The sequence below is a fragment of the Xyrauchen texanus genome, chromosome 7 (genome assembly GCF_025860055.1).
Source record: "Xyrauchen texanus isolate HMW12.3.18 chromosome 7, RBS_HiC_50CHRs, whole genome shotgun sequence".
Classification (NCBI taxonomy): Eukaryota; Metazoa; Chordata; class Actinopteri; order Cypriniformes; family Catostomidae; genus Xyrauchen; species Xyrauchen texanus.
This window is the reverse complement of record NC_068282.1, coordinates 27,076,506-27,090,709: the sequence shown is the minus strand read 5'-3', so window position 1 is coordinate 27,090,709 and position 14,204 is coordinate 27,076,506. Positions and strand designations below refer to the sequence as shown.

Sequence of the window (14,204 nt, the reverse complement as noted above, 5' to 3'; positions counted from 1 at the left end):
CTCAAGACGAATAACTAGAAGCTGTTGAAAGAAAGCATATAGGCGGTGGGCCGAGTCCGTCTTTTTCGTTTAGTTTTTGATTTGATAGTTAGCCAGCAGCTGTCTGGCTCGTTTTTTTTTATTTGTCTGTATGAATAATTCACAAAAAGATTACCGATTGTTTCCAACGCCAATTGTTGCACATTAAAGTATAAAAATAGATTTAATTTCGCTAGCTGATCACAAACGTTGGCCGGAGTGAGATCCAAGCAACGCTTGTGTTGTTACCTTGTTGAATTGATTTGGCCAATCACGTTATTCGTTGAACCGGCGTCGCGTGACTCGCGTCAGTCTGAAGCCAAATGAGTCTACAACCCAAGAGAGACCGGTGTGTCTCGGCAAAACAACGTCAAGGTAAGATTTGTTTTACAATGATTATACACCCCTATATCTTAATGCTTTTCATATAAGTTGTATTTAAGACTGCAAGCTATACTTCGTCGTGAATATATGCGTTGTCGTTGATGAGAACAGTAGCCACGAAAGAATGTTGGTAGTGGAGCAGTAAAGCTAGGTCTAACGGTATGTTGCTTAGGCTAATCCAAATCATTCGGTACATACACAATGAACTAAGCAAAGAGTATTCAAATACGGGATAATTACGGGTAAATATTTAAACGGGAAGACAGTAGGAAATAATTTGACAGGTATGTCAAGGTTGGATTGGTTTATAGCAAGCTACCTAGGCTACAAGTAAACTAGACTAATTATCAGCTAAAAAGAGTGCAAAGCAATACAAATAAATTATTTAAAATCAACTTTATAGTGGTAGTCATGGAGTTATATAAGCCATTTATGGTTGATCGTCACAGTTTATACAATGACACAATTCTGTGCATGGTAGCTTATGTGATTTAAAATTATCTAGTAATGTGTGCTTTCTGTGTTTATTTATCTGAATATAATTCAGTTGTTTATCTAACACACAGACACGGACAGGACAACATCATATCTCTCCACACCCAAATGACTACAGAGGTGATCGTTGACAATCATCACATCAACAGCACCATGAATGGAGCAGGTCAAGATCACGGAGTTGCTTAGTATCCACATCACAGATGACCCATCTTGATCTATCGACACCACCAACAGAACCTGGCCAAGAAAGTCCAAAAACCTCTGCACTTCCTCCCACAGTTGAGGAAGGCTCATCTCCCACAAATCCATCCCCTTAACTTTCTATAGGGGAATCATAGAGAGCCTCTTCCTTCCACCCCCACCCTCCAATAACCTAAGGGCAGCTGATTGACTCTTGCACAAATACACTGGTAGTTTACACTATGATGCTGCTACATTGGTTTATTTTTTTATTTTTAAATTTGCTATGAACATTTGACCCCACTTACACACATATTGCACTGCCTTTTGCTACTTGTCATGTCATCCACTTGCACTGAAATACTATATTAATTAGGGATGAGTCACGATTTTCGAATGTTCGATTAGTTGATTTTATTATAGAATATTGAATAGGATGTGCTGGGATGATTGTCTTTAAAAAAATCCCCATGTTTTAGTTGTGGTTATAAGTTGCAATCCTAAATTCACATAATATTTTTATACATTTTATAAATATATTCTTAATATTTTTTTTTTTGTTTCTATGTTTGAGCTTATATATCTCAATATTAATAACAGTCTGGTTAATTTTGAGTCTTGAAATGTAAACTCTCAAGGGTTGGCTTCCTAAATATATGTTGGTTATGTGTATATTCAGAATGACTTCTGAGCAGCAACCTTTTTATTTTGGGGATGTCATGAATGCATCACTTGCCAAAATTGGGGCTGACTAAGGGGTTAAACGTATATAAATGAAACGTTTTATATAAAAATTATACATTTGATACAAACCTTCACTGTTGTTAGCTGCATTTTCTATCTTCTTACGTGCTCTTCTTATGTGTTCTTTGTTGGTGAAGAGCATGTAGCATTCTCTGTGAAATCCAACATTAGCCTTTCTTGGAAAGGGGGGTTACAGGGCTTTTTACATTTGAGGCTAAATGGATAAAACACCTCATTTTTACCTCAGTATTACTGAGCCCTGTAACCCCCCTTTCCCAGACAAGTTGGGCAAAGATTGTTCAATGTACAAATTTATGGGTGAACCTGCAAACCACAGAGAGTACAGTAGCTGAAAAAGCCATATTGGCATTTAACTTAAATTCCGAAGACGTCCAAGATGTGCCGGCTAATGTTGGATTTCACAGAGAATGCTACATGCTCTTCACCAACAAAGAACACATAAGAAGAGCACGTAAGAAGATAGAAAATGCAGCTAACAACAGTGAAGGTTTGTATCAAATGTATAATTTTTATATAAAATGTTTCATTTATATATGTTTAACCCCTTAGTCAGCCCCAATTTTGGCAAGTGATGCATTCATGACATCCCCAAAATAAAAAGGTTGCTGCTCAGAAGTCATTCTGAATATACACATAACCAACATATATTTAGGAAGCCAACCCTTGAGAGTTTACATTTCAAGACTCAAAATTAACCAGACTGTTATTAATATTGAGATATATAAGCTCAAACATAGAAACAAAAAAAAAATATTAAGAATATATTTATAAAATGTATAAAAATATTATGTGAATTTAGGATTGCAACTTATAACCACAACTAAAACATGGGGATTTTTTAAAGACAATCATCCCACACATCCTATTCAATATTCTATAATAAAATCAACTAATCGAATATTCGAAAATCGTGACTCATCCCTAATTAATATAGTATTTCAGTGCAAGTGGATGACATGACAAGTAGCAAAAGGCGGTGCAATATGTGTGTAAGTGGGGTCAAATGTTCATAGCAAATTTAAAAATAAAAAAAAATAAACCAATGTAGCAGCATCATAGTGTAAACTACCAGTGTATTTGTGCAAGAGTCAATCAGCTGCCCTTAGGTTATTGGAGGGTGGGGGTGGAAGGAAGAGGCTCTCTATGATTCCCCTATAGAAAGTTAACGGGATGGATTTGTGGGAGATGAGCCTTCCTCAACTGTGGGAGGAAGTGCAGAGGTTTTTAGACTTTCTTGGCCAGGTTCTGTTGGTGGTGTCGATAGATCAAGATGGGTCATCTATGATGTGGATACTAAGCAACTCCGTGATCTTGACCTGCTCCATTCATGGTGCTGTTGATGTGATGATTGTCAACGATCACCTCTGTAGTCAATTGGGTGTGGAGAGATATGATGTTGTCCTGTCGGTGTCGGTGTCTGTGTGTTAGATAAACAACTGAATTATATTCAGATAAATAAACACAGAAAGCACACATTACTAGATAATTTTAAATCACATAAGCTACCATGCACAGAATTGTGTCATTGTATAAACTGTGACGATCAACCATAAATGGCTTATATAACTCCATGACTACCACTATAAAGTTGATTTTAAATAATTTATTTGTATTGCTTTGCACTCTTTTCAGCTGATAATTAGTCTAGCTTACTTGTAGCCTAGGTAGCTTGCTATAAACCAATCCAACCTTGACATACCTGTCAAATTATTTCCTACTGTCTTCCCGTTTAAATATTTACCCGTAATTATCCCGTATTTGAATACTCTTTGCTTAGTTCATTGTGTATGTACCGAATGATTTGGATTAGCCTAAGCAACATACCGTTAGACCTAGCTTTACTGCTCCACTACCAACATTCTTTCGTGGCTACTGTTCTCATCAACGACAACGCATATATTCACGACGAAGTATAGCTTGCAGTCTTAAATACAACTTATATGAAAAGCATTAAGATATAGGGGTGTATAATCATTGTAAAACAAATCTTACCTTGACGTTGTTTTGCCGAGACACACCGGTCTCTCTTGGGTTGTAGACTCATTTGGCTTCAGACTGACGCGAGTCACGCCGACGGTTCAACGAATAACGTGATTGGCCAAATCAATTCAACAAGGTAACAACACAAGCGTTGAATGGATCTCACTCCGCCAACGCTTGTGATCAGCTAGCGAAATTAAATCTATTTTTATACTTTAATGTGCAACAATTGGCGTTGGAAACAATCGGTAATCTTTTGTGAATTATTCATACAGACAAATAAAAAAATGAGCCAGACAGCTGCTGGGTAACTATCAAATCAAAAACTAAACGAGATAGACAGACTCGGCCCACCGCCTATATGCTTTCTTTCAACAGCTTCTAGTTATTCGTCTTGAGGTGCACTACTGCCACCAACTGGAGTGGAGTGGGTACTTTAACCACCTTCCGTTTCAACTGAAATGTGCTTCCGTTTCAACTGAAATGCTTTCATACAACATACTGAAATGCTTGCATACAACATACTGAAATGCTTGCATACAACATACTGAAGTGCTTGCATACAACATACTGAAATGCTTGCATACAACATACTGAAATGGTTTTCAGTTGTGTGTGTGAGAGTGTAATCATTTTAGTTGTATGTATGAGAGCATTTCAGTTGTGTGTGTGAGAGCATTTCAGTTGTGTGTGTGTGAGCATTTCAGTTGTGTGTATGAGAGCGTTTCAGTTGCGTGTGAGAGCATTTCAGTTGCGTGTGTGTGAGCATTTCAGTTGTGTGTGTGAGAGCATTTCAGTTGTGTGTGTGTGAGCATTTCAGTTGTGTGTGTGAGCGTAATATTTTCAGTTGTATGTATGAGAGCGTTTCAGTTGTGTTTGTAAAAGCATTTCACTTGTATGTGTGTGAGCATTTCACTATAATATGTGAATGAATTTGGTTTCATATGTGTATGTGAGAGGAAAAGTACATGTATGTGCATGGTAATTCTGAATAATGTCCCTAGGGGCACCTCATAGATGCGCTCCCACTGATTCTTCCTTTCAAAAGGAGCTCGCACTTTCGCGGGAAGCTCGGTTGACGCGTGCACAATTTGGCTTCAAAGATTTAGCGCTCATAAAGTGAAATTAATTTAATACGGTTGCTTCATTGTCTGACGGAAATGTGTACGGATGTGGCTGATAAGAGTAGCCTAATAAAAAAAAGGTACATCTTAAAAAATGTCTATATCGATATTTACGCGTTGTAGGCTATCGATAACATTGGATCGTTGGTCATTGGACCGATGTATCGATCCAGATCGATGGATCGTTACACCCTTAATAACCTGTGTATATTTAAAAACTCAGAGTGTGAGGTCAAATGTAGCTTCTAATAACAATAGTAGCCTGATATTTTAATTATTTCTTTCAAATGTGAAGACATTTTTGAAAATAAGCATAATCTGTTTGTAAAATATATATATTTTTATATTTAATGTTGCTGTTGTATTATACCATTTATGTATACTTTTTCACACGTTTCTTAATTCTAGTGACACAATGCTTCTCTTATTGCTGCTTGGAGTAGTGAATCGTGGCTTTCTGAAAACTTTGTACTAAGCTAAATGTAATGTATTTACCAATGTATAAGTTATTTCAGAAAGGAAATGTGTTCAGGAACACCAAACTGTTGCTTATTTCTTTCTATAATTTAGCTCAATGGTTCTCAAGGCCCCTCATTTTCCAAGACAATATTTGAAGGCCCCCAATATAGTCTAAGATATTTTCTCTGTTTCATCTTCTGCTGTAATTATAGAAAAGATGCTTGTTTTCTAACTTTGTTTATAAAAAAATAAAAAAGTTTTTCTATATAAGCAAAAGTATACTAAATGAATTAGTCACAATTCATTTCAGGACACTAGAAGTTTCAAGAATGGTATATTCTTCAATAAAATCAACCGTTGTTATGGGGATTAATTACAGCAAGAAATATGATGTCAGCTGAAATGTTGTACATCTCTGACTGTATATTGCTTTGGGACCCTTTCCTATTAAAAAATAGTTTTGAATTTGTTGTGGGTTCCCCCTAGACCTGTCGCCTCTAGAATCTAAGGCCCTGACTGAGGTTGAGGTTTAGATTAGGGGGCAGGGTTAGGATTGGGGTTAGGCTTTGGGTAAGGGTTAGGATAGGGTTAGGTTTAGGGGTAAGGTTAACAGTAACTAAATGCTCATAATATAAAGTGGGACATGTGAATTTAATCAACTTTACAGCTCAAATAATATATGAGTTTGTGGCAGGGCGGAGGGTGGGGCCGGGTCGTGATTCTACACACCTGTTCCCTTATCAGGCTAATCAAGCCTCCGAGAGGGATAAAGGCAGACTGCGGAGTATTGTGCTGGAAAGAGATCATTTATGGACATGTCCGTCATTTATGTGTATTTGTGTCTTTCACACACTATCCACACAATCCACTCTGCGGTCCATGCACAACTTACCATGTGCCCCATTGAGAGTGAGAACCACTAATTGAGACCACAAGGAGGTTACCCCATGTGACTCTACAAACGGGCCAATTTGATTGCTTTGGAGACCTTGCTGGAGTCACTCAGCACACCCTGGATTCAAACTTGCAACTCCAGGGGTGGTAGTCAGCATTAATACCCGCTGAGCTACCCAGACCCCCTTTTTTCTTTTTTGAAAAAGAAAGGATGGACGAGCCAAAATATTTTTTTTTGTGGTCATCAACATTATGCCATATATGCTGTAGATTTAGCTTTACTTGTATTGAACATGGAATATTCTTTTCAAATAACTTTTGAATTTTAGGTAATCTTGCTAAGGTCCCTGGCTCCATGGTTGAGAACCACTGATTTAGCTTGTGTTCAGTGTGTTTTAAAGATGTAGTTTCAAGTAAATCATTACTAAACACACACATCCCACAATGTAGTAAGTAAGGAGTGATTTGCATGTAACAGACATAGCATACTTATTACAGGCCATGGACCCTAAAAGCAACCTGTGGTTAAGTGCCACAAGTGCTCAAAAAAGTAACCTCGATTTGCTTCAGCTTGAACCATTAATTTAATAACAACCAGTGAGTTATATTTGAATAAATCTCATAGCTATAAATATTTCAAGCATGTTATAACCTGCGTACTGTGTGTGATACGGCATGATGTCACGTTCTGTGGGTTAATAACACGTCGAGAGAGAGAGAGACAGAGAGAGGGGTGAGGCGAGGCCGCGCATGCGCAGCAGTTCTTGAGGCTGTCAGGCGATCCAGTGCAGCATTCCCGTTTCCAAAAGCACAGAAGCGCCGCTTTTACATCGCGCTACCCTATCCAGACATTGAAACCGGTGGAAACACGCTGGTAAACAATAAACCCCCAAACATGTCCGTGGGCAATGACTTTGGAAACCCTTTAAGGAAATTCAAACTCGTCTTTCTTGGAGAGCAAAGCGGTAAGTGTCATTATGGAAATTCCTACTTAAGTTTTAATGATACGCTTCATGATTGATTGTTTTCAGGGGGTCTGCATGCACCTGCTTGACATGACTTGATGATCACGATGATTAAGTTTTATTTAACATCAAATTCATGGACCGAATGTAGTCCGGAATGTTATGTGTTTTCCATAATCAGTTGGAATAAACTGTATTATTTCCAAGACAATGTTTAAGAACGCCGACCTGGCATTCAGTGTTTGTATATTTATCCTTGCTGAATTGGTAAGTGGGACAATTATTTAAATGTATAGAGTTTATCTGTTCTATTTATTCTCAAGTTTATTTTTAAAGACTTGACTGATATTTTATGAAATTAATGTTTACGGTATTGCATTCTAGGCTTGGACCGTTTTTTAATATTTAAAAAATATATATATATATTTATTATAGCTTAGTGAATTTTATTCATTTGCCATACTAAAATGCATATTATAATGTTTTTTTTAATAATGTACAATCAGGATGGTATAAAAGTTTCATAAAGGCCCATTTGAATGCTTTTGCAGACTCCAGTGCTGTGCAAAATTTAGCCGATGCACTTAGAGAACAGAATAAATAAATAAATAATCTGGGTGTTGAGAGACACACCCAGTGTGTGCCATTGAGCGAACATATGTAGCTGCAGCTTGCAGATTCTTCCTGGTATTGTTTCTAAATGAAACCATTATAACAGTGATGACTGTGTCAGTTATCTATTTATTTGAATTAATGAGTCCCTGCAAATTTGAGTGTTGTGAGTTGGTAAGTTACTGTTTAGCTGGGAAGCTCTCCTGGCATTCTGCCTATTCTGTCGTCATCCAAAACCTCCAACTAGATGAATCAAGCCTTCTACATGTCTTAGATGTGCTCCGATCAGTGGGACTTAAGTCTGGGTTTATGCTGTGGAGAGTATGATTCACACTGTGAGAGTAAACAATGGATGCTGCCATGGTACGGAGGCACTGCTCCTCTCCAGGGATTCTGATCCTGCTTTATTTTGTTCTTTCCAACTGAAGCCTTTCAGTGTTGTTAAGGAGTAGCAAAAAGATTCTCCTCGCTCCCTTTTCTGTGGATGCCACTAGGAGTTGTTGATCCATGGAGAATGTGTATCAGCTTGTGGATCTTTTCCAGTCATTTAGGACCATACATTTGTTTCATAGACTGCAGCAGCAGGGAGAGATTTCCTCCCTCAGTTTTCTATTTCAGTAAAATCAGAAAGTTAGGGAGCCTCCTTTACTGGTAGTATTTTGATTGGGGGGAAGACACGTGTTTTATATGTTGTAATTTTATAAATAACTCATTAAATAAATAATGGAATATTCCGAGCTCAATACAGCTTACAACGAAAGCATTTGTGGCATAATGTAGATTACCACAAAAAATGATTATGATTTGTCCTTCCTTTTCTTAAAAAATAAAAGTTACAGTAAGGCACTTACAATTGAAGTGAATGGGGCAATCCGTAAACTTGACAATACTCACTGTTTAAACATATAGCCACAAGACGTAAACAATATACATGTAAACATGATTTTAGTGTGAAAAAATCACTTAACTTTTTCTGTGTAAAGTTATATCCAATTTTACATCTTTGTTGCTATGACAATGTTAAGCCAGTAAACCCTAAACAACCCTAAAACTGACAGTTTAAACTTTACAGCTCAAATATTTTTTTTACAGAACAAATTATTAAAATTATCAGCTTCACATTTCTACCTTTTAAACCCTCCAAAAATTGGCTCCATTCACTTCTGTTGTAAGTGCCAACACTGTAACCATAATTTTTGCTTTATTTAAAGAATAGGAGGAATGAGTCGACACTAATTTTTGTGGTAATCAACGTGATACCACAAACACTGTCGATTGAGCTGAACTTGAATTGAACCCGGAATATTCTTTTAATTAGAATTTCTGTTGGCTAAACAATGATTGGATTTAATCTTTTGCTGTTTCATGCACTGTTCTGTGCTTTGTTTTTCTGTTTAAGTTGGGTGAATAGTGTATAATATAGGCTAGATCTTATTGTGACAATTTGGGGCATGCTGTCACAAGAGGTCAACATGTGTTCAATTAAATATTTTTCCCCTTGCAACAACGATGGACATGCTCAATAGGTTTTTTGGTAGTTAAGACTTTAAGGTATATGCCTGTACAGAAATGGACTTTCAAACCTACTTTTTAAATGTTCCCTGAGAAATACTCACCAGAGTAAAACTACTGTAACAACTACTGTAGCCCCAGTCAGTCTTCCCTTGGACAAAATGTAGTAATTGATGAAAAACTGGTCTGTGCATTGGGAAAGTATACTTTAAAAATTAAGCAGAGCTTGGCCTGATGGGCAAAAGCCCTTTAAAACTATCTGTCTGTCTGTCAGTCATGACAGTCGTGTCTTTATTGTAACAGGTGATGTGTTGGCTTATTGTCAGAGCCATCCAGTTTCTGAAAGCCTGCAAGACAGCTGCAATTACTGTAGAATGGCTTTAAGGTGTTGCCTGTTACTTAAGGGAGAGAAGTTGAGGGGATTCTTATTGACCTGTACAGACAGTGAAGTGTGTGTTATCCAGTATCACTGATAAGAAGTGTAAACTTCTTGCTGTAGCAGGCAGTATCAGGCATGTTGCAGTAAAAAACACAAATTAGTCTGAACTATGGTTTCATGAATTATTCATTTGTTTGCATTTACTGATTTAAAGACAGCTCAAGTCATAGTATTCTCTAATTACAACCTGTAACCATCAATAACAAGTACCTCTGCCAGTAAACACATTGTCAATATGTGCTGTGTTGTTGACTTTGAAAAAGGCCAGTAATGTTTCATTCTACATTCTCTTTCTCTCTCTTACCTTTTATTTCCTTTAGAGACACTTAATGCAACCATTTGTAGAGCAATTTGAGACATTGTATTGATTTTTCTCTTGAAGTGTTCTTCATGCCTCTTTTTTGCACTCTCCATGTACAACAGCACACATCTGTGTGGAGATATTTTATTGCATAATTGAAACATAGACCACACATTAATGGCCTCTTGTTTGCAGCATGCAACCTAATTGAAACATACTGTATACAATTGTAACATTTTTGGGTTAGTTTAATATTTTCTACCTTAAAGGAATAGTTCACACACAAATTAAAAACCTGTCACTATATGCTATACTCAACCTCATGTAGTTCCAAACCCATGTTACTTTCTTTCTTCTGTGGAACTCAATAGGAAATAAAAAGATGCTATACAATGAATAAAACTGTATGCAATTGCAGTACACAGTGATTCACTTTAATGCTTAATGAAGCACCCAAAAGTGTCATAAGTAGTCAATTCAACTTGTGCCAAAAAACATTGAGATTTGATTTTATCGTCATAGCCCCATGTTGGAAAGCAGCACTGTTTAAGGATTTATCGGTGTGGCAGGGCGAAGGGCGGGGCCGGGTCGTGATTATACACACCCGTTCCTTATCAGGCTAATCAAGCCTCCGAGAGGGATAAAGGCTGACTGTGGAGGATTTTGCTGGAGAGAGAGATAGTTTAAAGACATGTCCGTTATGTGTGTTTGTGTCTTCTGTTTTAAGTTTTATATTAAACTATTATTTATATTGAAAGTCGGTTCTCGCCTCCTCCTTTCCATTGAATACGTTACAATCAGTTATTTGATTTTATTTGAAAGTGAATAAGGACTCAAATTACAGTTTGTTCATCTTACAAAGTGATCGAATGCCATAAGAAGACTTGGTGTAAGCCGCATTAGTCACATGGACTACTTTTATGACACTTCATTAAACATTAAAGTGAGTCACTATTAGGGCTGAACAATTTGGTCCAAAAATGGAATTGCATTTTGAACTGCGATTATGATTATTAACAACAACAACAGTTGTTTTTAACAATGTTAATATATACAATATATATTGAAAAATAATGAAGTAATTTGCAAACATGCTCTTCTGCCAATAGAAATACTGTTAAAGAAAGGGTATTCACATTTGAGTCTTCTTAAAAAGAACATGACTAAAAAACAATTTATTAATTACAGTGAAGTATTGAGGGGGTAAACAGATTCACATCACCTTCACATTGTATCTCTTGTGTACCTGTTTTTGTCCACTTTGGGTGATAGGGTCTCAGACCACTTCTGACAATTATTTTTTGGAACCCAATAAAATGTTAAGAAATTATAGAAATACATTGTAACAAGTTTAAAATGGGCAAGGAGGAGGCGGGAACTAGCTGAAGCATCAAAGTCATATTTTAATGAAAACTTAAACAAAAAACATAAACACATACACGGCAGTTGCATGTGGCTCTCTCTCTCCCGAACTGCCACATCCGGCATGGCCTTATCCCTCTCCTCGTGCAATAATGCTGCTGGTGCTGGCAATGATGAAGACGATGAATTGAAGAACCCAAGTGCAATTTATTAACAAACGTGAAATCCAAAAAAAACCTAACTATAAACTTTAAACAAACATGAATATATACTTGACCTGACATAAATCTTGGCTTGACATAAACATGCTAACATTACCAAACATTCAATACCTGACAAGGGACAATGGAAAACATGAGTGCTTAAATACTAGACATGGGAGAACACATGACCAAGATGACCAATGAACAGACAGAACTGATAACAAGACAATAACCCAATGAAAACAAGACACATGAACATAGAGGGCAACAAGAATCACATGACCAGGGAACACATGACATGAAACAGGAAATAAACTTTAAAAATAAAAGACATGAAAATCACGAATCAACAAAATACACGACACCTCGGCTGATTAGCCCGATTGGAAGCTGGCCCCGCCCTCCTCTTCTTCACATATATTTTTGTAAAAATGTACTACTACTACTACTACTACTACTATTAAGAATTATTATTAGTATTATAAAACGGTAGCATATTTATGTACTAATTCAAACTTGAATGCGGCATTTCTCTACGGTGTGGTTAAACCCTTAAGTCTTTAATTTGGCAGAACTTTTATTTCGACGGAACATAAAGGAAAACGTTTGTTTGTAGTTGAGTTCACAATGGCCATTTACTGCAGAGAAATGCTCTCATCCACTCTTCTGTCCACAAAAACCCGGCATTATGTAGTTGTTTTAGATTATAATTGTAACTTTTAGCAGCCAAGCATTTTAGGAAACCTGAAAAATGTGTAATTAGTTTATCTAGAGCGCTCATTAATTTAAAAAAATGTGTAAAGAGAACAGACCACCACACTACTTATACAGCCATGGCCAAAAGTATTGGCAGTGACATAAATTTAGTTTCGCAAAGTTTTCTGCTTCAGTTGATGTGGTGTTGCTTCACATTGTTTCTAGATTATTGTGCAGAGTGATCAGATGCATTTTAAATTATTAAAAAACCCACATTTCACAGTTTTTTGGCCCTGGCACAAAATGACCAGCTAACATCATTTCACAAATCATATCAGCAGCACCTAGGAAAGTGTGAATGAGTATTCGTCAAGTGAAATCACTATCATTCTGATTGAATTATAAGAGCAGACTGATTGTTATAAAAGGAGGGAAGAAGTGCTTCCAATCATTGTGTTCTTGTTCGCAATGCTTACCTCTAAAGAAAAATGTGCAGCAATCATCGCTTTGCATCAAAATGGCCTCACAGTAAGGAAATTGCTGCAATGAATATTGCACTTGAAAGAACCATTTACCCGAACATCAAGAACTTCAAGGAGAGAGGTTCAACTGCAGTGAAGAAGGCTTCAGGACGTCCCAGTGTGTCCAGCAATCACCAGGACCATCTTCTCCTGAGGAGTCAGCTACGGAATCATGTCACCACCAGTGCAGAGCTTGCTCAATATTGGCAGCAGGTTGGTGTGAGTGCATCTTCACGCACAGTGAGGCGAAGAATTTTGGACAATGACCTGGTGTCAAGAAGGGCAGCAAAGAAGCCACTTCTTTCAGAGAAAAACATAAAGGACAGACTGAAATTCTGCAGAAAGTACAAGGATTGAACAGCAGAAGACTGGTGCAAAGTTATTTACACTGGTGAAGCCCCCTTCCAACTGTTTGGAACATCTGGAAAATCGATAGTCCGGACAAGAAAAGGTGAACGAGTCCTGTGTCGTGCCAACAGTGAAGAATCCTGAGACCATCCATGTGTGGGGTTACTTTTCATACAAGGGAGTGGGCTCTCTCACAATTCTGCCTAATAACACTGCCATGAATAAAGAATGGTATCAAAACATCAAGACGTGCAAGAGCAACTTCTCCCAACGATCCAGGAGCAATTTGGTGATGATCCGTGCATTTTCCAGCATGATGGAGCACCACGTCTCAAGGCAAGAGTGATAATGAAGTGGCTTGGAGATCATTACATTGAAATTTTGGATCCGTGGCTAGGCAACCCCCGGATCTTAATCCCATTAAGAACCTGTTGTCAATCCTCAAAAGGTGAGTGGATAAGCAGAAGCCCACAAATTGTGATCAACTCCGAGCACTAATAAGGCAAGAATGGATCGCCATCAGTCAGGATTTGGCCCAGAAGCTGATAACCAGCATGCCAAAGCAAATTGCAGAGGTTATGAAGAATAAGGGTCAACACTGAAAATATTGACTCTTTGCATATATTGAACGTTTTTGCCAATAAAAGCCTTTAAAACTCATTAAATTCTTATCATTGTTTTACAGTATACCATAGAAACATGTGAAAAAATTATCTATAAATACTGAAGCAGCAAACTTTGTAAAACACAAAATTGATGTCACTGCCAATACTTTTGGCCATGGCTGTATATATATTTTATTTATTTTTTATTTTTTTCTCCCCAGTTTGAAATGCCCAATTCCCAAAGTCCTCATGGTGGTATAGTGACTCGCTTCAATACAAGTGGCGGAGCATGAATCTCAGTTGCCTCCACGTCTGAGACCGTCAATCCGCGCATCTTA

At 37.4% G+C, this 14,204-nt stretch overlaps 1 protein-coding gene across 2 annotated transcripts in view; it reads left to right on the top strand.

The window, feature by feature from the left end:
• Positions 1–7,079: 7,079 nt before the first annotated feature.
• The window catches only part of LOC127646831 (ras-related protein Rab-6B-like), a 169,363-nt gene continuing 162,238 nt past the window's right edge, over positions 7,080–14,204 (top strand). For both annotated transcript variants that reach the window (XR_007970973.1, XM_052130740.1), the window contains exon 1: positions 7,080–7,267. Coding sequence is in view for 1 of the 2 variants with exons in the window: in XM_052130740.1 (XP_051986700.1) it covers positions 7,198–7,267 (70 nt within the window). In the remaining variant the exon portion in view is untranslated. The remainder of the gene's footprint in view (positions 7,268–14,204) is intronic.